At 39.1% G+C, this 25098-nt stretch overlaps 1 protein-coding gene and 1 long non-coding RNA gene across 10 annotated transcripts in view; both read left to right on the forward strand.

Moving 5' to 3' along the window:
• eys (eyes shut homolog) overlaps positions 1-25098 on the forward strand; it is a 400588-nt gene that overhangs the window by 292175 nt on the left and 83315 nt on the right. For all 9 annotated transcript variants that reach the window (XR_006924828.1, XM_046842744.1, XM_046842742.1 and 6 more), the window contains 2 exons: positions 5986-6144; positions 18798-18948. Coding sequence is in view for 8 of the 9 variants with exons in the window: in XM_046842744.1 (XP_046698700.1) it covers positions 5986-6144; positions 18798-18948 (310 nt within the window). In the remaining variant the exon portion in view is untranslated. The remainder of the gene's footprint in view (positions 1-5985; positions 6145-18797; positions 18949-25098) is intronic.
• On the forward strand, positions 311-1725 carry LOC124381285. Its single transcript, XR_006924829.1, has 3 exons — positions 311-429; positions 854-915; positions 1003-1725. It is a non-coding gene; the product is annotated as an uncharacterized LOC124381285 (long non-coding RNA).

A 25098-nucleotide genomic window follows, 5' to 3' on the forward strand; every position in this document is an offset into this window, starting at 1 on the left:
ACAACTGAGCAGTTAAGGCTTAAAGTCCATTCTCAAGGGTCCCACAGTGGCAACTGGTGGTGGTGCTGGGTTTTGAACTTGTAAGCTTCCTATACAAAGCTCAATGTTTTGACCACTGAGGTACCACCTTCCCACCTTTAAACACAAGTACTATTGGGATTTATTAAATTATACTAATATCTGTCATGATCTAGTAGGTTTTGTTTTGTTTTTTCCCCCACCAGATGTCACCAGAGTGTTCCTGAGTCCCTTGTTAGCTCTTATTGTTTTCACCTGAGTCTTGTTAGCCTGTAGTGAGGTGATAGCTTAATGGCTGAGGCATTCACCTTTGGTTGTCAGTTCAAATCCCATTCACTGAAACTGCTATTTCAGGGCCCTCGATCAAGAGGGTTATCCCCAGAGCTGCTCAGTTGTTTGAAAGAGCTAAATGTAAGTCGGTCTGGATAAGGGCATCTGCTAAATGCTGTAAATGTTGTGTATAGAAGTTCTGTTCTATGTCGTGTGGTCTGTTTCCCAAGATTGATTTCCCAAGTCTCCTGCCTTTTCTTGAGTTGCCTGGTGTAATTCTTTGTTTTTCAAGTTTGTGTTTCTTGCCCTGATTGTTTCTGTGAAGACTTATTTGGAGTACTTTTTGCTATAACCTGAGTGACTGAGGAAAGATGATTTGGAAAGAAGCTTGAGGAAAGAAGACTGTGGAAAGATTTTAAATCTTCTTTCCTTAGTTGCTCTTTTGTTGTAGGAATTTTTGGGGCATGTGTTTTTTGGGACGTGTTCTCTAATTTTGGATATTTTTTGTTAAACGAATCTATGGGTTTATTTACTTTTGCATTTCCAAGTATGTCTTTGCATTCAGGTTCAGAGTTGACCCCCAGTTTGAGCCTCCACCTTGACATTGAGGACTATTCTGTTTTTGCTGTAAGTGTACGATCGTTTATGTGGCTCCATGTAGACAAAAGTGTGCTGTAGCAGGGTGTTTTTTTTTTTTTTCGTTTGTTTCACCAGGGAGAGCAAATCACAGTGAACGAAAGCTCTGTCAGTCTGACTGGCATGCTGTCTGGGTTGAACGCTTCATGGGATTCGGAAATTTGCTTGAGCGCACCCTCAGCGTCGCCGCAAACACACCAGAAGCAGTGGCACATCTGAACGACTGAGAACTCCCAAGTTCCAAAAGCTATTTACATGCTGGCGAAGTCTTTTAGAGAAAATTACATTTGATTTCTTTGATTTGAATTTGGTGTGAGAACAGGTTGGTTTTTATTTCAACAGTAATGACAGCACAAATGCAGGGGGTGCAGATTATCGAGGCTCCCGATTTTTTTTTTTTTTTTTTGTTCGTGTTTCATCTGATGTTGCTCAGGAGGTCAGTGACGAGGCTTAAAGTTTATGAAGCATATAAGCTGCATAAAGTAGCACAGAGTAGTAGTAGGAGTGAGATCACATGACTCAACCCAAGCCAGCAAAGCAGTGGAGCAGCAAATTATTCAGTCTCGTTCCCATATTGATTCTGACCTCCTCGAATGCCTCATTACCACTGTCTTCAGTTCTCATAAATGTGCCCCGGTGTCCAATGGGACACTTCTCATTGTTCAAATTGTCAGTCTCACCTCTGTGGGGAACGCTAGGAGCAAAGCCGGTATCTTAAACTCAATCTCCGGTCTCTGTTCTTACTTACTGTCTCACTCACTCACCATTTCTTGGCTTCTATAAAAAAAAAATATAAATTATTGGACTTTGCTGATTCTTTTTTTTTTCTTTTTGCAGCTGAGTATGGTTCCACATGAACAGCCTAAAGATCCATGTAGTTCCAGAGCAACTCAGGATCTTTGAGACTGGATTTCGATTGTAATGAGTATCAACAGTCTACTACAACGGCTCAGGACCACATGTTGCATGAACAGTTCTACATTAAAGCGTCCAAAAATAAATAGCACACCTCAATTAATAAAGGGACATTCAGTGTTGACGATGAGGACGGGTTCCCTTTTGTGTCTGGGTTTCTTTCTCATGAAGTCTCAGGGAGTTTTTCCCTGCCAATGTTGCAACTGACTCACTCATTAGAGACAAATGTATATATTCTTTGTATATATTTCTTAAAAGCGAAATTAATTGAACTTTGGGATATTGTCCCAATGCAGCTTTACTGAGATAACCAGAAATAAATGTGAAATTTATAAGCTGGTCTCTAATATAAGTTTATTTTCTAATGAGTGAGCCAGTTGTGACTGAAGCAAGAGAAAAAAAACTGACTCCTGAGATTCCTGAGGAAAAATCCTTGAGAGGAACCAGACTCAAAAAGGAACCATCATCATCTGGAGGGCATCAAACATCCATTCATTATAGTTTTATCATTTGTTGAGGTGAACTGTTTAGCGATTGGTGCTTAAATGCAGAACAATTCTTGCCAATTGCAGGACTGAGCAATACAACAGACATAATTACAGTCCAAATCCATTCTTATAAGTTGGTTTGTAACTTCATGGATCTTTAGGCTGTTCATGTGGAACCATCCTTAGCTGCACCGTGTGGTTTTAGTACTGAAGAGAACTTCATCAAGAAGTAGGGTTTCGGGATAAGTCCGGTGGGTCCAGTAAGAATCACTGCTACCTCTGGAGCATGATTCAATGTTAACTTTGTCATATCATTTATAACATCATACATTTATTATGTTGACATAAACGTAAACAAAATCCAGTATTACTGGATAGGAAGTGCTGGTGCAATTTTCAGGTGTTGCCACAGATTCTTGGGCAGGTTCAGATCTTGGCTTGAGTTGTGGCATTTAAGTACATTCAGGTTCTTGATATAAAAGTCACTTCAGTGAAATCTTGAACCTACTGTGCAGTTTGTTCTGGATTGTGCTGTTGTGTATGACCGCCTAATCTTTCATTTCCTGGCACTTTGCGTGGTATTCTAGCATTGATTCTGACCTGACCTTGTCTTGTAATCACACTTTTGAATTGTTTTTTGGATTAAAAATACCCTGATCTTCATACATGTTTGAGAGAGGAACATTTTTGACTCTGCTCTTTGTGAAAATAAACTTTAAGCAAAAGCCTAAAAGCTTTTTGTTAGATTTAATTATACCCCCCCTTCCCAGTTGCTCCTTCAAGACTGTTGGAAGACCATTTCAGGTGACTACCTCTTGAAGCTCATCAAGAGAATGCCAAGAGTGTGCAAAGCAGTAATCAAAGCAAAAGATGGCTACTTTGAAGAACCTAGAATATGACATTTTTCAGTTGTTTCACACTTTATGTATATAATTCCACATGTGTTAATTCATAGTTTTGATGCCTTCAGTGTGAATCTACAATTTTCATAGTCATGAAAATAAAGAAAACTCTTTGAATGAGGTGGTGTGTCCAAACCCTTGGTCTGTACTGTATATGTGTGTGTGGAGGAGTGGGCCAAAATCCCTCCTGCAGTGTGTGGAAACCTGGTGAAAAACTACAGGAAAAGTTTGACCTCTGTAATTGCAAACAAAGGCTACTGTACCAAATATTAACATTGACTTTCTCAGGTGTTCAAATACTTATTTGCAGCTGTATCATACAAATAAATAGTTTAAAAAAATCATACGTTGTGATTTCTGGATTTTATTTTTTAGATTATGTCTCTCACAGTGGACATGCACCTACGATTACAATTTCAGACCCCTTCATTTTTTCTGTTTTTTTATTGTTTCAAAACCCAATTTTAGCTCGTCTCCCTCCTTTATATCAGCATCGCCGTATACTGGATTAGAGCTCGCTATCCGTCGCTCGTCTCTGTGCCCGCTGTCACATAATTACTGTAAATAAATATTATACAATATGGTAGTGTAAATTGCTTTGTTTTGCTATATTATGTACTGTCATATGTTGAATTATTTAAGAAATGACAGTAAACTTCTGCATAATGATCACCATTCTTTAAGACTCCTGGGAAGACCATGTCTGGACTTTAAAGTTACGGAACGCATCTCCATCATAAGGTCAGGACTACAGTACCCCTGCTGTATATGCAGAATCTCACAAAAGTGAATACCCCCCTCACATTTCAGCCACCATTGTAGTGTATCTTCTTAAGGGACGATTTACTGTTCTCTAAAAATACTGTAACTGCTGGATGTTAGACACATGGTGCTTTTACACCTCTGCTTGAGGAGGCCCCCACAGGTGCTTAATAGAGTTTAGGTCTGGAGATATACTTGGCCACTTTACATTACCATCATATTTAGCTTCCTCAGCAAGGCAGTTGTCATTATGGTGGTGTGTTTGGGGTCGTTATTATGTTAGAAAACTACTCTTTGGCCCAGTTTCTTAAAGGAGGGCATCTGTTTTCTGCTTCAGAATGTCACATTATATGTTCCCTAAATGAACCACAGCTCCCCAGTACCAGCACCACTCATGCATCCCCAGACCATGATGCTACCACCACCATGCTTGACTGTAGGCAAGACACAATTTTCTTGGTTCTCCTCACCAGGGTGTTGCCACACATGCTGGACACCATCTGAACCGAACAAGTTCATCTTAGACCAGACGACATGGTTTATGGTTTTGAACAGGTTTTTCCATCAAACTGTTTGTAGGCTGCTTTCGTGTGTGCCAGCTTCAGAAGATTCTTCCTTCTGGGATGATGGTCATGCAAACCGACTTGTTGCAGTGTGCGGCGTACGGTCTAATACAAGATACACACATTTGTATGGTTCTGTCAAACAGAAAAAAACATAAACATGATGCATTGGATGTGTGGCTTTGCAGGGTTACATGACGTACAGCTGTTATCACTGAGGGTGTACTCAATTTTGTTGGCAGTTATTTAGACAATAATGGCTGTATGTTATTTTCAGAGGAGCGTACTCTACTGTATTGCTACACAAACTGCACATTGACTTCTCTATAAATATATGGGTAAATATATACGTTTAATTCCTATATTCCCTGGAAAGGTCTACGAAAATGGCTGCTGAAATGGGAGAGGCGTACTCACTGTTGGATACTGTGTATGTTTTTATTATTTTTTTTACTCCAAGAATATTATTTTCTGCAGAATATTTTTATGAACCCGTGGTATATTAATCCATTTCTGTTCCAGGTAATAAGACTACAAAAATGTGGAAAAGCTCAGCGGGTAAATAGTTGTGCGAGACACAGTAAAATTGATGTTATTCGCCAGGGCCAATTAATTTTTCACATGAAAAAAAAAATGCTTGCAGTGCAGCACAGCCAAGTGCTGCCACCTTGATCAGAGTTCGCAGTGTGTTAAATAATACTTATTTTATTAGTGTCTCGATGAAGATACTGAAGGGGGGAAAAGCTTTCCTTAGAAAGTTCATGCAGAAGTTAGAGAGCACTGCGGGGTATCGTTAAACCGAGGTTTTTCGGTGCTCGTTTGTTACAGGAGATAATGTCTCCTAAACATTGAGTTTGAAATCGCGTTGCTTTACAACGAATAAAGATGACTGGTGTTTTTGCTGACTCAGGCTTATTGGTTAGCCTAGCTGGGGCCTTCCATCTCAAATCTTATCACATCACCCACCAGTGCTGCGTGACAGCACTACATACATTGCCCTTTGGCAACAAAAAAAAAGATAAGGGTTGCCACAGAGAAACGATGACTAAAGTCCGAGCCTCTTCCAGTCTGTTTGCCCAAAGTTACGGAGATCTGTCATCCTCAATGGGATAACGGTGGCCTTACGCAGGGAATGATGGGACTCCTCCCACCTTTGCTTGTGAGCTCGGTGTCAGAGAAGGCCTAACTCTTTGAATCCTTAACCAGGCTGTAGCTACTCAGGCATCTTAAAACCAAACAGTGTGAAGAACGGTTTAAGCAAAAAAGCCTGTCAGCGCTAATGATCCGAACTAACGCGCTTGATGAACGAGTGAATAATGAAGTGTTGTCAGCACTGTGTGTGCACTAATGTGTTTTTTAACTATCACAGTAATTGGGCTCATTGACTGTCATTAATCAACAACCTTTCCTTTTTTTACCTCTTTATCTCAGAAACCTCCATACGCTCCCCTTTATTTAGTGGCTCTTCATACTTGGAGCTTCAGCCCTTGACGTCGCTGGACACAGGCTTCGAGAACACGTCTTCCAGACCCCCGCTTAGCATTCAACTTACTGTGAAAGTGAAGGCCCTCGATGGGATTCTACTTTACAGTGAGTTTTTTTCTTTCATTCTTTTCTTCTTTCTTTTTTTCTTCTATCCTGGCTTTCTTCCTTTCTCCCTCCCTCCCTCCCTGTCTGTCTGTCTTTCTTTATTTATTTCTTTTTATCCTTCCTTCCTTCACCCACCCACCCTCCATGTCTTTCTTTCTTTATCTTTCTTTTGTCTGGCTTCCTTCCTTTTTTCTCCCTCTTTTTCTTTCTTTTAGCCTGGCTTTCTTCTTCCCTTTCTTTCTTTCTTTGAGTTTTTTTTCCATTCATTCTTTCTTTCTTCTATCCTGGCTTCCTTCCTTTCTCCCACCCTGTCTGTCTGTCTGTCTGTCTTTCTTTATTTCTTTCTTTATTTATTTTATCCTTTCTCCTCCCTCCCTCCCTCCCTATCTTTCTTTCTTTCTGCTATCCTAGCTTTCTACTTTTCTCCTCCTTCCTCCTTGTCTGTCTGTCTTTATTTATTTATTTTATCCTTCCTTCCTTTCTCCCACCCTCCCTGTCTTTCTTTCTTTCTTTCTTCTAGCCTGGCTTCCTTTCTCTTTCTTTCTTTCTTTCTTTCTTTCTCTCTCTCTCTCTCTCTCTCTCTCTCTCTCTCTCTCTCTCTCTCTGTCTGTCTGTCTGTCTGTCTTCCTTCCTTCCTTTGGATGAGTTAGCATTAAATTCTTCTTCAATGCTCCCAAGCCCCAGACCTGTTCCAGCATAATGATGCCTCTGTGCAAAAAAGAGCTCCATGAAGAATGAATTGAACCTCCTGGTGCACCCCAGGCCTTTGTATAGCTCATTGTTTAGCTTTATAATGGACATTGTCTTAAAGCAGCTTTGCACAGATAAAGAGGTGATAAGGTTGTATAAAAGAATGTGCAAGTTTATTGTCTAGAAGTTAGTTCCTTTTCTCCACATGCACACTTCACAATGAAATCAAGTGTTCTTATCACACCAAGAGTGTGATTTTAAATTATTAAAACATTACAAACACAAGAGAGTAAGAAATATCATGAGCAATGTCCTTTCAACAGTCTTATACAGTCAGTTAGAGATGGAGTAACCAGGAGCTCCTGAGAAACTCATACCAGAGCTTTTAAATGTTCAATAATGGAGAAACAACATAAGTAAGATGTTGTTTCGAGTCTCAAGAGATTGTTTATCCTCAAAAGTCTAAAATCTTAATGAAGTGGGTTCCAACTGGAGATTGTACATCTCTAGATGGCTTGGGATCCTCGCAGGGTTGGCATCTTCTCTTTGAAGGTCCAAAAATCTTCCCAAAAGAGTGGAGGTTATTATAACAGCAAATAGGGACTGAATGTAAAGTAGGATGTTCAAAAAGCATGTGGCTTTTGTCAGGTGGCCAATATATTTAGACTTTTTATATGTTCTGTTTTCCTGCATACTAGAGTTTAAGAAATCCAGAAGAAAAAAAAAAAATCTGCTCCACATCCAGTCTTTTTGCTGTAGCCAAGGATTTAGCCCTGTTCTAATTTTATCTTAGAAACCTTTCAGAGATCCCGACAATGGGTAGTTGAGAAGGTCAACAGACATGACATTCATTAACCACATTCTTTTCTTTACTTTTTTTTTGCCGAACACTTAGTTCACAGCACCGACATGCTCTTAATAAACCCTGCATTGCTATGGCCACCTGAGTCCTGATGGGCTGAAAAATGAGTTTTCTGTTGGTATTTAAGTGTTTCTTGAGTGCACCGCTATAATATACCGCCCTTTCGTTTGTTTTTAAGAGCTGTCCGAAAATTCGTCATCATTAACGTAGTCATTAGACAGCTGGAAAAACACACTTTGGCACAATCCAAGACATTTAGAAAAAATGTGATTTCTATTTTTCTAAAGTGGGTAAAGAAGTTTAAAAAAAAAGGCTGTGTTATGGTTTGTATTATAATGTACAGTATTATTAACACTGTCAGATACCGAGCCATTAACCGCCCGCTGGAAAGCAAGAAGATCCCAATTAATTTGCATTAAATTGTAAATGATTTTCCTCAATGGCACTGACAAGCCTTTTAGCCTGCATTAACCAGATCAGGCGAGAGATCTCTTCATCGATGTCATGTATATGTGTAACACATCGCGACGGACACAAATGGCGCATCATTATACCGTAGAAGTCATGTAGAGCGAAGTACCGCTTCAAATGCGTTATTGGCTCTCTAACAAGTGACAGAATATTAGTGTTCAATAACATGATGGAATATAACGTGTGTCCGGGTTCTGCCAGCTTCCTGTTCGCGAGCAGGAAATTTGTTATACGATATATTGATTTATGAAATCGATTTCAACTAATGTCCTACGGATGCCTTAAAGCCAATATAACACGCAGGCCATAAAAAAGCAACATCTCTCGCTTTAATTTCCACGTTATTTATAGTGATCGCATACAAACCCCCCTTTTTTTTGTTTTGTACAGCTGGTCTTCGACTTACAATGAAGATGTGCCGCAATGACCCCGTTGTAACTTGTACACCAATCAGGCGTAACAGCTTTGCACAGATAAAGTGGTAATAAGGTTATATAAAAGAATGTACAAGTTTATTGTCAAAGTTAGTTCCTTTTCTCCACATGCACACTCCAAAAATTGAATATACACCAATCAGGCGACCACCTGTCTAATATTGTGTTGGTCCCCCTTTTGCTGCCAAAACAGTCCTGACCCTGCGAGAAGTAATAGCATTAACTTCAGCAGATACAGGAGCTCATCTGTTGGATCGGACCACCCGGACCAGCCTTCGCTTCATATGTGCGTCAGTGTGCCTCAGCCGCCCACGACCCTGTCTCCGGTTCACCACTGTTCCTTCCTTGGATCACTTTTGATAGATACTGTCCACTGCAGACCAGGAACATCGCACAAGAGCTGCAGTTTTGGAGACGCTCTGCCTCAGTCGTCTAGATAACTAGACAACTGAACTCGAAATCGGGAAATCATAAATGAACCATTGTAATCTGGGGACTACATGTACAGAGGTTCCGGAACAAAAACGTGTTTTAGTAAAGCAAAATTTGCGTTCAGCTAGGATATCGTGTTAATTGGCACTTTTGCTTTGCCTACTGAAAGAGCTACAGTTGTTTGTTTCAAAAAAATTACCTTCGATAGTAGCAATCATGAGTAATAACTCCACCAGCTGTACCATGACAAGTTGAGTATAACCTGTTAGCCTGAATCTATAAATCGGTGACAGAGATGGCAGATATGTAGGGTTGAGCTTATCAGAGGAAGATTTGTACGTTTTGATGTCAAAGTTAGCAAATTTATCCCCCCAACACCCCCCACCCCTAGCCACGCACCCCTTACCCTCCCCCAACTCTGTCAGATTAGTTATGCGTGCGCACCTCGGCTGCCACCGGCCACGTCGGACACATCTGACGGTGTTTATCTCGTGTCACTGGCTGTCAGAAAACTCAAGCATTTCCTTACTGATATGGAGGTCTTAAGGAGGGAAGGAAACAATTTTTATTTGTCTTATTTCTTTCGTGTCGCGTTCTGTCCTTGCTGTCATCATAGCATTTCATTTTGTGCTCCGGTTGTCCCGATGTTTAGGTAGGACGAGGTAAATGCAAATCCATTCTAAAAAATTATGACCTTGTCGGGTGAATTGATGGACGAATATTTAGTTGCCAGTGCTTGCTAAAGATTGCGTCGAAGTATAAAAGTGTGTCGTTTGTCGTGCATAGAAATCGCACACAACCCCAAATACAAAAAAGATCTGACAATGTGCACAATGTAAATAACAAAACAGAATGCAAATGATTAGCAAATCTCATAAACCCATTTTCGATTCACAAATAAAAAAAAAAAGAGAATATATACCATATACCAACAGGTCTCAAAAAAAAAGTTGGTACAGGGCCATGTTTACCACTGTGTATCATCATGCCTGCTGTCTGTACACATCTGGGTACTAAGAAGACCAGTTGCTGAAGTTTTGGAAGAGTAATGGTGTCCAATGTGTCTGATATTGAATTCTAGCTGCTCGACAGTTCTGGGTGTCCTTTGTTGTGTTTTGAATTTCATGATGCACCAAATGTTTTCAAATAGTGAAAGGTCTAGAGTGCAGGCAGACCAGTTCATTGTTGACATTTGATAGAGCCTTTCCAAATGTGGAGGCTACTTAATGCTGATACCAATATCAATACCACTTATTTTTTTCCAGATGTTTATTGCCCCGTCTGAACCTTTGTTCAGACATCATACACCATGTCCAATCAGTAGCAAGTATGCAATGTTCAATAAAGACCTCCTACACCTTTTTGTTGTTTCTTAAATTCTGCTGATTTGAGAATTGATACACAACAGTCTCTCGAGTTTACACAGAATGGTGTCAATCCTGTGTGTGAGATGAAGGTCTTAATGCTGGAATACCTTGTTGAAGAGAGAGATCAGAGAAGAATGACCTGACCAGTCTGAGCTGACCTGCAGGATATAGTAACTCAGAAAAAGCATCTCAGAACACATCAAAATTTGAGGTGGATCTTCTACAACAGCAGTATCTCACATCAAGTTTCACTTCTGTCAGCCAAGAACAAGGATCTACATCCATCACAGACTCATCCAAACTGGACAATACTGTGAAAAGAACTTTCTGGTTTTCTCTAATGGTCTTAAAATGTTGTTCTTGGCAGACAGGAGTGGAACCTGGTTTGTTTTTTCTGCACCTGTAGCCCAGCCACCTCAAGGTTTAATGGTTTCAGAGATGCTTTTCTGCTTACTATGGTTGTAATGTGTGCTTATTTGAGTTGCTGTCAAATTCATAAACTCTCAATGTTTGTTCCTTCAATGTTTGTGTTTTTTTGGTGCAATTCTATGGAAATGGAAAGCGAAAATTTTAGGAGTTTCTGAAATATTCAAACGCCCATCTGGCACTTGCAGCCATCACAAATTTTTTTTCACACTGATGTTTTTAAGTGAACACTGACTGAAGCTCTTGATCTATATCTGCTTGATTGTATCGCTCATTGACTGATTCAGGTAACCAAATGAATGCACAAGTGTTCCTAATGAAGTAGCCAGTGAGGGTCACTGAAACTGTTCATCTAGCCTTGTAGCTAGCATCTACTACTATAAGGTAACATACAGGACATACCTGCATTCATGTGGTTCATCGGTAACAAGTTTGGATCTTCAACGAAAGTCAGTTCAGAGGTGTGAAGAGTACCTGAAAATCTTATTTGAGTAAAAGTATAGATTACTGCAAAACTGACTCCATGATGAGTTAAGTCACCAATTCCAATATGACTTGTGTAAAAGTCTTTGAGTATCTTCTTTGAACAGTACTTTAGGATTTGACACGTGTTGTATGTAGGCTCAAAGATACACAAGTCATAAAAGAAGAAAGTACCATTAGTATTTAATGGACAAATAAAATTCAAGTAAATTTTATTTAAGATGAAGTAAGACCAAATATTCAGAGCTGATTCTGATTTGATATTGGTCTCAGAGAGATGCGATATTTTTGTTTAACTTCAACAAAAGCTGGTTTTTAAAGTTTTTGGAATTTTACTCGAGCTCATTTTGGACTGAAAATGAGGCCAGCGGTGGTTAAAAGTCGCTCACATTTAGCAGATGTTATTAGCATCAACAGAGGTGCACCTATTTGTATATATATATTAAATCATAACTGCAGTTGTGTAAAAGGTCAAAGTTGATTATATTGTATAATACTTAATAAAACTAGAAAGTAGTCACAAAACTAAAGTATATTCGCTCCAATACTCATTTGGTGACCCTTCCCTGGAAACCTTTACCAGTATGAGGATGCTCGTGTGCACAAAGCAAGCTCTTTGAATACATAGTGTGTGAATGTTGGAGTGAAAAAAACTTGAATGGAGTTTTGAACAGACTACTGAACTCCTCAACCCCACTGACCTGACCACCTTTGGAATTAGAATGCTGACTGCATAGTCCAGACCTTCTCAGCTAACACCAGATCCTTGATCGCACTAATGCAAAATTTTACAAATCGTTCCCAGACATGTGGGGTTTATTATAACCGAAAGCGGAAGAATAAATCTCCATTTGGGTGTTCATAAAACGCAGAAATGAGATGTTCTTATAGTGTTTTTTTGTACATACCGGTTATTGCTATTCTGATAAAATAATATTAAACCATTCTCATACAATTAAGGCTGCAAAAAAAATGAGATCAAACCTACAGAGTTATTCAGAAGGCACCAGTAAAAGCAGGCATCAAAATGCAGGGTGAAGCTGTATGCCAGACGTTGCTCCTCATCCATCTTCCTCCCCTTTTTCTCTCTGTGCACTCCTCCTGTCTGACAGACGCAGCCCTGGGGGAGTCTGAGGTGGAGGAATGCGGTGGTAAGGAGTGGGGAAGGCAGTGGACAGGGAAGAACAGGTGACGGCTACTGACAAAAAGGACGAACGCTCCGTTAGGCCCAGCTCAGGGTAATGGGGCCATTGGGACTTTGAGCAGTAATTCGTCATCTCGTCGTCCCACAAGTGAGGAGAGAAGGAAAGATGGAGAAGAAACAAAACACGACTTACAGGGAGCAGGTGTCCTGGAGGAAATGTAATTGTTTAAAAAAAAAAAAAAAGAAAGCACCAGGCAAAGGCAAAGGCGACAGTTGGGTTTCTCGCAGTGGTTTTGATGTACTTTGCTTCTTGTAAAGCAAATCTTTAACTGCTGGCTGGATTCAAAAAATGTAATAAAATATCAAAAGATTTCTAAGCCTTCCTCCAAAATCTGATGGGGAAACCTTTTTTTTCCACCATTAAATCTAAATAAACCATGGCAATGCTACAGTTAGGGCTAAGCAGGGTCTTCAAGGGCCCCAGCGATACGTTCAACTTGGCTGAACTAGATTCAACTTGTCAGCTGATTAGCAAATGCTACATGCGTCGAATTGAACGAGTGTGAGTCGGCGTAAACAGCGGTGCGGACCTTCCGGATCTGAATATGAAAGGTGTCCATTTGTCAAGCTGAAAATAGCTTGCATAAACTGAGCTGTCCAGACAATTCACCAGGCTAGAATATGAATAAATGCGTGTATGCAGCACCTTGAGGTGTCTCACAGTTCTTCTTCTTAACACCCTGAGAAACTGAATATTTACAGTTTTTACATCTTTACTCATTTCTCACTTTAGATTGCTTTTTGATGGTATGGAGTGGGGCTGAGACCCAGTCTGTTCTGTCCCTGATCTTCAGAAGTTTCGAGCGTGGTTCCCCAAACTTCTGTGAGGGCCACATCATTTTTTCTTTCTTTAATGGGGGTTTCGTTCAGAGTATTAAAGAAAATGAGGCGTGAGTGACCACCAGTATTAATATGAAGATTTTATTGGGATTGTATGTATTTATACATATTTATATCTCCTATTAAAAGAGCATTTTTACTATCATAATTGTTTTTAAATGCTATTGAAATCGAAACTTATGCATATGATTGGTGGGAGAATCTAACAAAATAATTACCGTATTTTGTTAGATTTTCCCACCAATCATATGCATAAGTAAGTTTTTCCCGGTTTCACAAACTTCAAGCCAAAAAACTGAACTCCATAACATTAGACCAATGAAATTTCTGAACGGAAACGAAAAAACACACCTCACCTGTGTTCTGAGCTGCACGGCATCAGCACGGCAATTTTTAAGCGCACGACGATGCCAAAAGAAAAACTCCCAAGAGAAATAGTTGTGAAAGGAAGGAGGAAGACAGTGAACAATGACTTATTTGGTAGGCTACTGTTTAGATACAAGCCGTTGTAGCGTGTTAAGTCTGGCTGAAGGGAGAGCTCGCTAACTCCAGTTGCAACAGAAATCATATAAGCACAGACAGGTTTCCAAAACTCGTGCTTTTTTTATTTCTTGGCAACAGCGTTACGGGTTAGTCAAAGAAACTTAGAAATAAGCATCAGAAAATACTAACGACATATTCCTCGGGCTTGCACACATGCAGTAATAGCGGAAAAATGCGGCGGCAGGCCATTCCCAAAATACCGCTCTGCTCTTAAAGGAGCCACAACATATTTCACCCGTTACACCGTGTAACAGACACTGTCTTTCGTTAAAGCCTGTGTAAAGTTTATTAGTTTCAGTGTAGACACCTGCGGCTTATAGACAGGTGCAGCCTATTTATGTTTAAAATCTTGATAAAATAATAAAAATCTTTGTCAAATTCAGTGGGTGCGGCTTATATACGGGTGCGCTTAATAGTCCAGAAATTACGGTAGGCTTCATGCAGATTTTAGAGCAACAGATGCTTCCTCCGGTTTTTATGTACATTTTATGCAAGTACATCTCCTGTTATTGCATGTGAAACAGTAAATGTAGAACTGATTTCGAATACAACTATGCGTTACAACCACAAACAACAACCGATGGCTCATTCGCGTTCCTTTTGCTTTACCACGTCATATTTAATTTCCACACAATACAGAAAATTTTCATCCCCACCGTCACACGCGTTCTGCCGCTAAAGATAATAAACGGTCATGGCTGCCTGATGCTTTGTCACTCGTTAGTGAGAAGGTAAGGTAATTCATTATCATTTGTATAGTGACAGGAAATTCACAGAGACTCAGATGATTGATGCTCCAAGTAAAATCGTTGATGGAGTAAATACTTCTGTACGGCGAACATTTACGGAACGAGGTGCCAGGATGCGAACGTTCGTCATAACGCTTCACACAACTCTAGCTTTAATCGTTTTTTTAATGTTTTTTTTTTTTTTTTGATCGACATATTATTTAAAAAGTTTCCGCGTGTAAGGATGTTTTTTTTTTTTTTTTCCCAGCCACAATAAGCTCTGCATCTGATATGCTGATACATCGTGTCTAGCGACAAGAAACGAAAAGTACATCCTGTTAAATTGATGGCACCTTTTGCAGAACAGATCCTGAACAACTTCAGCACCGGGACATGAGGCGAAACAATTTGCAAAAAAAAAAAACATTACTTGGGCTCTTAGAGTTTATTGGTTGAGTTTAACGTTGTATGTTCAAGTCAAAGAACTGTTCAGGCCTGGGGGGTTTTTTTTGTCCAGCGATTTTTCAATCATTGTTTGTTTTATTTACAAATTTTTCTGTCTTTTCCACAAGAACAATGTAGTAAATAAGCATTTTTGGACGACAGGTCTGATAATAATGCCCTATGCAGCTTGTACAGTGAGAAACCACAGCTTGCCAATCACACAAAAGGTCATAAGGAGCTCTTTATTACTTAATGAGGTCTGGGTGGAATTAGACTTAATAGGTCAGTTTTAAAGTATTGTAACTCCAAGCTTAATTCGCTGCGAGAAAAAATGTCACACTTGGTTGCCGTCGCATTGTGGAGTGCCTCGGCTGTCAGGAGAAACGAGAACAAAAGTAATTGGCATGCTGCAGGCTTGTCATGTGCACTATGGAGTAAAGCTAGGTATAATAGACCGGTGGCTTTAAGTCTTCTTACCGGCTGAGACTCGCTGATGTCAATGTCTCAGAAATCAATCCCTGATGCAGGCAGCATAATGGCGTACAAGGTTTTCGCTATACAGATTAGGGGGCAGCTTTATTTCATTAAAAGCAGGATGAAAAGAGTACACTGTAGAGAGATTGAGAACCTTGTTCTCTCTGTTAGATAACAGCCCCTGACCCTAGAGCGGGACAATACGAGGCTCTTAGAAATCATCAGGAGACCTTGAACTGCCCACAGCCAGCAACACCATGAGAAAGGTTGAGATGAGCAAAAGACAAATGTTATAAACCTTATGGTACATGATATAGTGATGTGCCAAACATGTTTAAAACAAGTTTCTACAGCCCTAATTCCAAAAAAGTTGCGACTCTGAGCATAATGTCAATAAAAACTGAATTCAGTGATTTGCAAATCTGATAAATTCATATTCTCCTCACAATAAAACAAAAATAACAATGTTTAAACTGAGAATATATTTCATTTTGAGGAGAAAAAAAGTTGTTTTAAATTTGATGGCTCAAAACGCAAAAAGTTTTTGCGGGACAGGGCCATGTTTACTGCTGTCTAACATCATGTCTTGTGTTCTATACATCTGGGGGCTGAGTAGACCAGTTGCTAAAGTTTTGGGAAAGAAATGTTATCTCATATGTGTCTCATAAAGGATTTTAGCTGCTCGCCAGTTCTGGGTGTCCTTTGTTGTGTTTTCTTTTGTGCTAAATGTTCACAAAAGGTGAAGGATCTAGACTCTACCATTATGAAGTCATGTTATAGATGCAGTATGATGCTTTCCCTAAGTAAAGTTTTTAATTAACTGAGGATTGGTGCTATTTCGGGATCATGTTCATGTATTTCTTCTTCTCTGAATGATAGAGATTTAACCTGAGTTTGTGGATGACATGGCAGACTGTGTTTACAGACAATGATTTATGTAGGTGTTATGAGCCCCTGCAATGATTTCCATTACAGAATCATTACTGTTTTAGATTCATTGCCGCCTGAGGGCTCGAAGATTACAGGCATACAATCTTGATTTTCGCCCTTGTCCTTTGTTCACAAAGATTTCTCCAGATTTTTTTTAAACATTTGATGATATGTGCTGTAAAGCAAACATGTTCCAGTCAGTATCCTGAAACTGTTCCTGTAGAGAAGAAATGTCCCGCTCTAGCCATACCTTTACTATTCTCAAAGCTAGTTTCAACAATTTGATATTTGGGTAACATGAACAAAGAGAGGTTATTAGAGTGACACCAATGGGGAAGGAAAATGTCTGTGTAGACTTGTTATATTTGTATATCTAGTGTGTAGTCCCCTCTGGTAGTGTGGTGAAATTTTGGTAGCACAGATCTTAGGTTAGAGTGTTTGAAGTAGAACCAGTCCAAGGAGTGGTGCATAAAACAAAAAACATTCAGCACACAAGAAACACCAGACTGATTTGAACTGACAGGAAAGCTAGGATATCTGAGATCATCATATTCTATGATTACTTCTTCGAGACTCAATCTTCTGGCTCGTGTTTTATGTTTAAACATTCACTCTGCCATGTAGCTGTATAAGAGGCCCAACTCCTGCTGCAGAAAACATGCCCCAAACCATGACACTTCCTCGTCCACTTTTCACTGACTTCTTTACACACTTTGGGTTCAGTCTTTCTCCAGTTTGTCGCCGAACATAATGTTTCCCATCGGACACAAATAAATTAAACTTGCTTTTATCACTGAAGTGAACTTTGGACCAGTTCTCCTCTGTCCACACAACATGCTTAGTCTAGCCTTTTGATTCTTTCTGCTAATGAGAGGTTTGGTCACTGCAGAGTTGGCTTTCAGTCCAAATGCTCTTAAACGTTGAAACACTGTATGACGAGACAGATCCTTACCCTGTTCAGCGCTGAACTGGTGAGCAATTCCAGCTGCAGTGTGGAAATGATTGTCCATTGAGATGCTTCGCAGTATCCTGTCCTCTCTTGTATTTGTCTTTCGTGGACGACCAGCCTTCTTGGCGGACTTGAATGAGTTTGTGATGTTGTAAAGATTTAATATTCTTGAAATCACAGATTTGGAACAACCAACTTGTCTTGCTATGGCTGATAGGGTCATCCCTTTGGCCTTCATCTGGACAACCTGCTGCCGTAGGCTTTCAGTCACTTTAGAAAGGCCCACCATCTTGCAGAGTCAGTGAAACTGGAAGTTAGGCTGCCAGTTAAATAGGGGTTGACAGATAATCAAGGAAATTAGCACCAGGTGCCAGATTAACACCAATAACTGGGAGGTATCTGAAAGTGTTCTCTAATTTTGATTAGTGTGTTTTCTGCAAAATAATGTTTTTTTTTTTGGAAATGCCTTAGTTAATTTGTGGAAAAGGTGTTCTGGTAGCATGGTATAGACAGGACAAAAACTCCTTCAACTGTTGAGTAGTGAAGATGACATTATTTCAGAATTGTTCAATTGTTTATAAATTGTTCTCTAATTTTGATCGCCAGTGTATGTGACTGGCTGACCTACTGATTCTCTACAACCGTGAGCAGAAATGAACCAGGGACCACACACACAGCACATCAAACCTCGAGGCGGTTAGACTGCAACAACAGGAGGCTCCATTGAAGACTTCACTCCAAGTCCAAGAATCTAAGGCTGCCATGTGCTCTCTCTTATCAATTTGCATCTGTCTAGTGGTGTTGCGTCCTGCTCTTGTCTATTGTATGCTCATTCCTATTTATGTTCGGAATGTTTGCAGAATCTCGACGCGTTCCACAAACACTAGTTATTTGAATCTTGAATCAATATTTTCTCGAGTAAACAAGGAGACAATTTGAAAACAAAAAGCTCTACTGAATTGCCCATTTTTAAAGTGAAATCAATATTTAAATATTAAACACTTTTGTTTTTGTTATGTATGCAATTATTTGCATATTTAATTAGGCAAAGCCTTTTTGAAGAAATGTCTTTTTTGGAACAATTAAAAAAATTTATATGAATGTATAATTAAATGTTTTAACATTTATGGCATTTAGCAGACGCCCTGATTTAGAGTGACTGACAAAGCAAGGTTAGGGGCCTCGCTCATGGGCCCAGCAGAGGCAGCGTTGCTGGTGTTAGGATTTGATTGCCCATTCAGAGTCCAATGCCTTAACCACTGATGTACCACCTCCACACAATATAGATTGCTGTCTTTAATACCCTTATGCACTTGCATTATCTGGCGGACTGATGGCAGACTAGGCAACTGATCACATGATCTCTGTGTCTTCAGCTGAGGAGCAAAAGTTTGGCGGTCGATTTCTTCACGTCTTCCTCCAAGATGGATATCCAGGTGCCAGATTGGGCTGCAGTAGCAGTGATGTTTTGGAATCCCTTTCCAGTCAGAAAATGGACAGAGACACTGTGGCATCAGTAATAGTGAGGTGAGTATTGTTTCCCAGTGATAAAAGTAGAAATGTTAATGCAGGGCCTTTTTCTAGTCAGTTATATTAGGGTGGGCTGGTACAAATAATAAGTGGGCATTCAGTGGTAGTGGCCCCAACATTTAATCCAGCTCTCACCAAAACCTAAACATTTTAACTGTAATTTAACTTTAAACTCTATAAATCAGGGGTCACCGACCTTTTTGAAACCAAGAGCTACTTCTTGGGTACCGATTAATGTGAAGGGCTACCAGTTTGATACACACTTCTGAAATAACAAATTTACCTTTAATTATAAGTTATTATTAATAATTAATGATATTCATCAATGTGAAGACACTGATCATGGTAATGATTTCTCACAATAATTATCAACAGTGATTTAACAAGGTAGGAAATGGATAAATATCAATATGCAAAACTTTATTTCTATAAATCTCTGCAAGTATTTACATTTTCAAATGATCATTTCTACATTTTCACTAGCCACTAACAATTTTGAACAAATCATGCTCCAAGCTGCATCATACAAGCTATTTTAGAAAAAGGCCCACGGGCGACTCGTGGTCCTTGCAGGCGACCTGGTGCCCGTGGCCACCATGTTGGTGACCCCTGCTATAAATCTTTTTTTTTCCTTTTCAGATTCATTCTCAAATAAAAAACTCTCCTAAATCAAAACATTATAGATTTTTTTCCCCCACTTTTATAGAATTTTTAAAATTATTTTCTTAATTCATTACAATAACAGTATCTAAACATTAATTTTAATTATATTTTTTCCTTACTTTATTACTTTACAACAAACAGCAACCTGAACCTTTATTTATACTGCTTGTTATATCCCAATTTTCCTTTTTTTTCTGTCTAGCTATTCTTCTTACTATCCAACCATCCATCTTTCTACAGCATTAGGCTACGTAGTCACTAATCCGGATAAATTTGAAAACGACAATTTTGCATAAAAACGCTCTGCTTCCACATTGCTTTCTGTTTTCACACTGAGAAGTCTGAAAACGTGTGCACCCCTGTACTACACGCACCTGAACCGTGAGACGCTTCAACCCGTATCATTTATGTACTTCGTCGCGGCAACGACTAAAAATGTGTCATCGTTATGGAAAGCCTCCGTTTTCACACACAGTCCAAACTGCGACGTGAAAACAGCGTTTGAGATGTATCCAACCTGGAGCGTGTTTTCACTGACTGACAACCCCCCGTCTCGTTGTGAACAGAAGGCCAAAACTGAGAGAACAAAATACATTTGCAAACAAAAAAACATATTAGTGTGGGCATGGCTCCAGTCTCTTGTTTTCCTTGGCAAAAAACCTTAGAAATTCTTTCATGTCTAAAGTATTTGTCATGAGCCAAAATCACTAAATTCCTCTTTCTTTTATGTAACATGGTGTGACGATAAGGGTATTAGGATTCTTGACAGTCTGGAGAAGGAACCAGAACTATTACATATATTTATGCAACTGGATGTGGATGGTTTTCAGTAAAACATCCATTTATATATATATATATATATATATATATATATATATATATATATATATATATATATATATATATATATAGATTGATTAGCAAAATTACTTCAGGTTAGAGAGATTTGAGTTTTTTTTGCTTCCTTGCTATTGCCAAGAATTATTGTTTAGCAGATGAGCCTAGGTTGTTCTAAACATATTGGACTGTATATTAGTCACACCTTCATTGATCTATTGATAAGATGGTATGACGAAGAAACCTTGAGAGGAACCATATTCAAAAGGGAACCTATGCCCATTCAATGCAGTCCCATTTCTGAGGTGTGCAGTAATAGGTGTGTAAATGCAGAACTATTCGTGCAACCTGTGGTCCTGAGCCATTGTAGTTCTCAATGTTCTTGAGTTGCTCAGGGGCTTCATAGATCTTCAGGCTGTAGGTGTGGAGTCATGGAGTCATCCCCAGCTGCAGAGTGCTTTCAATTGAGAATCCAGAGGGGGGGATGTTGGGATGAACCTGGCAGATTTGAAGAAAAGAAAGGACAGGAACACTGGCCATTGGAACCTTAGGTTGCATGTTTTCTTGGCAGGGATGAGAGTGAGGGGTGACAGGAATAAAGATTAAGCATTCGTATTGTTTAGCTATTTGAGGACAAATCCTGAACACTAATTAGAAGGCTGTTCCATAACTGTGGGGCTTTGTTAAAGAAAGATCTGCCCCCGCTGTAGTATTCATTATTTTAGGTACCAACAAATAGCCTGCACCTTGTGATCGAAGTTGGCATGGGGGATTACCGTTTAGTCCTTTTTTACGTCAGTAGTAGTATTTTGGAATTGATGCGAGATTTGACTGGTATCAAGTGTAGCCTGACTGGTAATATTATTCACATAAGCCTTAGAGGAAAGACTAGGGTCCGAAAGTTTACTTCTAGTTGTATGTGTTCCTAGTAAAAGTACTTCTCTCTTGTCCAAGTTAAGCGGAAAGAAGTTATCAAGCATCTGTCCTTTACACACACCTCAACACTGATGAGCTAATCTCTCTCATCTGGCTTTGCTGAAACATACAACTATGTATCATTAAGATGGCAAAAGAAGCTATTACCATGTTTATGGATAATTTCACCCAGAGGCAGCATATAGAAAGAAAAGCAGTGGGCCTAAGACAGATCCTTGCTGAACACCAAACTTTACCTCAGAGAGTTGCAGAGGCGGCAAAAGTCAAATCTCACCATCAACAAACTGATAGCGATCAGTCAAATAAGACCTAAACCAAGGGAGAGGTGCTCCATTTATTCCAACATTTTCTAGTCCAGCAAGGAAGATATTATGATTAATGGCGTCATAAGCAGAGGCGGCAAAAGTACACACATCCTTTACTTAAGTAGAAGTACAGATACTCATGTTTTTAAAAGATTCTGGTAAAAGTTGAAGTACTGATTATTCTTTTTTACTCAAGTTAAAGTAAAAAGGTTTGGGTACTGACATGTACCAGTAAAAAGTATCCATTACTACTACCTGGACTACTACTACTAACTGGACCTCACGTCATTAATATCAGGGCTGTCAATCGATTCAAGTATTTAATCCTGGTTAATCGCACAATTGCATGAGTAAAGTGGTGATTAATCATGATTTAATTGCACATTTTATATCTGTTCTAAATGTACCTTAAATTAATACTTTTGAAGTTTAATACTCTAATCAAGATGGCCATTGACAAATATGGATGCTTTATGCAAATATATATGTATTATTAGTGAAACCAAACTTAAAATAGTGCATAAAGACACATTTGTAATAGTAAATGTAATTCTGGTGTTTTAAAGTCAATAATACAGGTTTTAGAGCAACAAATGCTTCCATCCAGGAATCAGCTTTTTTTCCCCCAGGGAATTCCTTGCATATTTAAACAAGACAATGCTAACTGCATACTTTATCTTTTTTGCTATTTTTACAAAAGCATGACTTCGTAGTAGAAGAAGAGTCTGGGTGCTGAACTGGTCTGCCTGCAGTCTAGAGCTTTCACCATTTGAAAACATTTGAAATGAAACGAAAAACACAACAAAGGAAACTCAAAACTGTTGGGCAGCCTGGATTCTGTATCAGACACACATGGGAAAACATTCCCCTCCCAAAACTTCAACAACTGGTCTCCTCAATTCCCAGATGTATACAGACAGATGTGATGCTACACAGTGGTAAACATGGCCCTGTCCCAACTTCTATATTGTCAGTTTAAACATTTGATATGTTTAATTATGAATAGAATGTGGATAAATAAGATTTGCCAATAATTGCATTATTTTTTTTATTTACATTTTCTCAAAAAATGGAAAAATAACTATATTACGTCTCACCATAATGCCAATCTTGGGCTGTACTTGGTAATACATGCTCCATTTATTTTGTTAGCATGAAGTTGAAAAGCCATATGTTTTAAGGTTTTATTGAAACAAAAAAATTTGTGAATGTGGTCATGTAGTATTTCTGTTTTGTGTCCCTGTGCTTTATCCTTATAGTCTGAATAATTAGCATTAAATAAATAGAAAAAGAGAAAAAAGCAGTTCAGTCATTAGATCCCATTGCATTCATCAGTGTACAGTGTTCTCCAGAATAGAATTTTTGTATTTTTTTTATTTCTTTTTTTGGGCAAATGCAAAATGTAGGTGGCCTACTTATAAAGGGAGATAATTGGGTAAGCGTTAAACCAGAGGTTTGACCTCATTTACTTTCACGATCCAAACACTCACTTTTACCTCACGCCCGAGATCATCTTACACTGAAAGCTATAGGCTGCAGCTTTTCTCTTCTTTTTTTTTTTTTTTTTCTTTTTCTTGAAGGAATTTAAACGGAATGGAAATGAATTGGAGTTGTGGAACCATGGCTATGTAAGAGATAAAAGAGATTACATTTGTAATTGAAGGGACTTTTTCCTCAACTGGAAATCTGTGTCGTAATTTTATAGGCTTCGCCAGAATCTTCTAGACCAAAGGCAGGAAACCTACAGCAGGAGATGCTGCTGTTCTTACTGATCAGTAAGAAGCATCATTGTTCTTGTCTTCAGTAGGCATAAAAACAGTTGGTGAAATTAGGCTTATTTAGAGACTCATAAATGAAATTAAATGAGTATTCACAGGGATTAGAGAGTCTCTGGGGTCATTTTCATGACTGGGAAAAAAGTGTTAGATTTCAGTGTTTGTGCTGCAAAGTTCTGAAAATATCTGGCAACGCACACACAATAACATACACTATCTTCTTTAGTTCATTAATTTTATTTTGTTTAGACTGATGGTACACTTAGTCACAGACCAAGTAACACTAGCATGAGGATGAGCTTTTTTTAATCGAAAGTATTCTGAAAGTCTGCTAAATCCCACACGGTAAAAATAAAAAAAGTCGTCAAATTGCTTGTTCATTCACACTGCTCGTATTTTATACCTTAGCATACACAGTTGATGTGGGTGGAGCAACACAAAAAGGGGAGTTACATTCTCTCGAGACCCTCGCTTAGCACAGCTTTAAATGTCCCGTCCCATTTCTTAACCTCGTTTTTTTTGTTGTTATTTTTGGTTCACTATTTGTGTAATTTGACTTCAACAGAAAGGGGCCACGTTTGAATAAATTGCAAAACCTATTGAATAAAGAGCAACTTATGCAATTTGCGGTTCATGGCAAAAGCTTAACCCGTGTCGAACACGGTGTCAAACGTTAAACAACACAACAGGATGGATTGCATTTCTGAGTGACCTTCTATTGCTCTTGCTGCCTTCACCTGGATCCTAAACTTTTCAGGGAAAAAGAATCAAGTCGATTTGGATGTTTTTACAAACTGAAAAATCTAAATGTCTTATTGCCAATCCCAGGACTCTTATTCACTCTGAATATCCATTTACTTCACTTAGTAATGTGACATACTGTAAAGTATACAGTGGTAGAAGCATAATGTTTTATAATCCCGCTATCTGCTGCCACCCAGAAGAATTCTGGAGCCTCCCAATATTTCCTCCTTCCTGTCGTCTTAGAAAGTCGGTCCACGCCTTCGTTTGTCTCCAGCGCGCTAATTAAGGATCTAAATCTGTTTTTGGATTTCGAGAAAGGTATTTTGTGACTGTTGTTCAAAGCTCGAAACAAATCGTCGTAATTGGACGAGCGCGTCGATCCGAATCGCCTCTTTTTGTGCAGCCCGGAACCTCCAGAGAACTGCATCCAAATCCATTAAAAATCGCATTACTTATATAAGAACGACTTATTTATTGACATAATAGTCAGCAATAGCAATCCTTTTAAGGCGCCATTAGGAACGGCGCTCGGATTTGCACTTCCACTTTCGCTCTCATTTACGCTCCCCCTCCGTGAGGATTTGCATTCATCTCGAAGAACGATCTCGGAATCACAGAATGATTTAATAATTTCGCATATGTTTAGAGAAAATGGCGTGTCTGTCAGCCGCCCGTTTTAAAACCAAAAGCGGTAAAAATCTGCACACATTTCCAAATCGACCAAAGTGAACTGACTTAACTGGATATTAGAGACTTAATATCTCATGAACGATGCCGCTGGTCTCAGAATGACCACGACAAAGAAAGCAATACTGCCATCATATTGCATTTTCATTGGTTTCTGCTTTCCAGTTATGTGCATAGGTCAACAAAGAAAACCCCGGTGT

Source organism: Silurus meridionalis, chromosome 28, assembly GCF_014805685.1.
Source record: "Silurus meridionalis isolate SWU-2019-XX chromosome 28, ASM1480568v1, whole genome shotgun sequence".
In the NCBI taxonomy this organism is placed as follows: Eukaryota; Metazoa; Chordata; class Actinopteri; order Siluriformes; family Siluridae; genus Silurus; species Silurus meridionalis.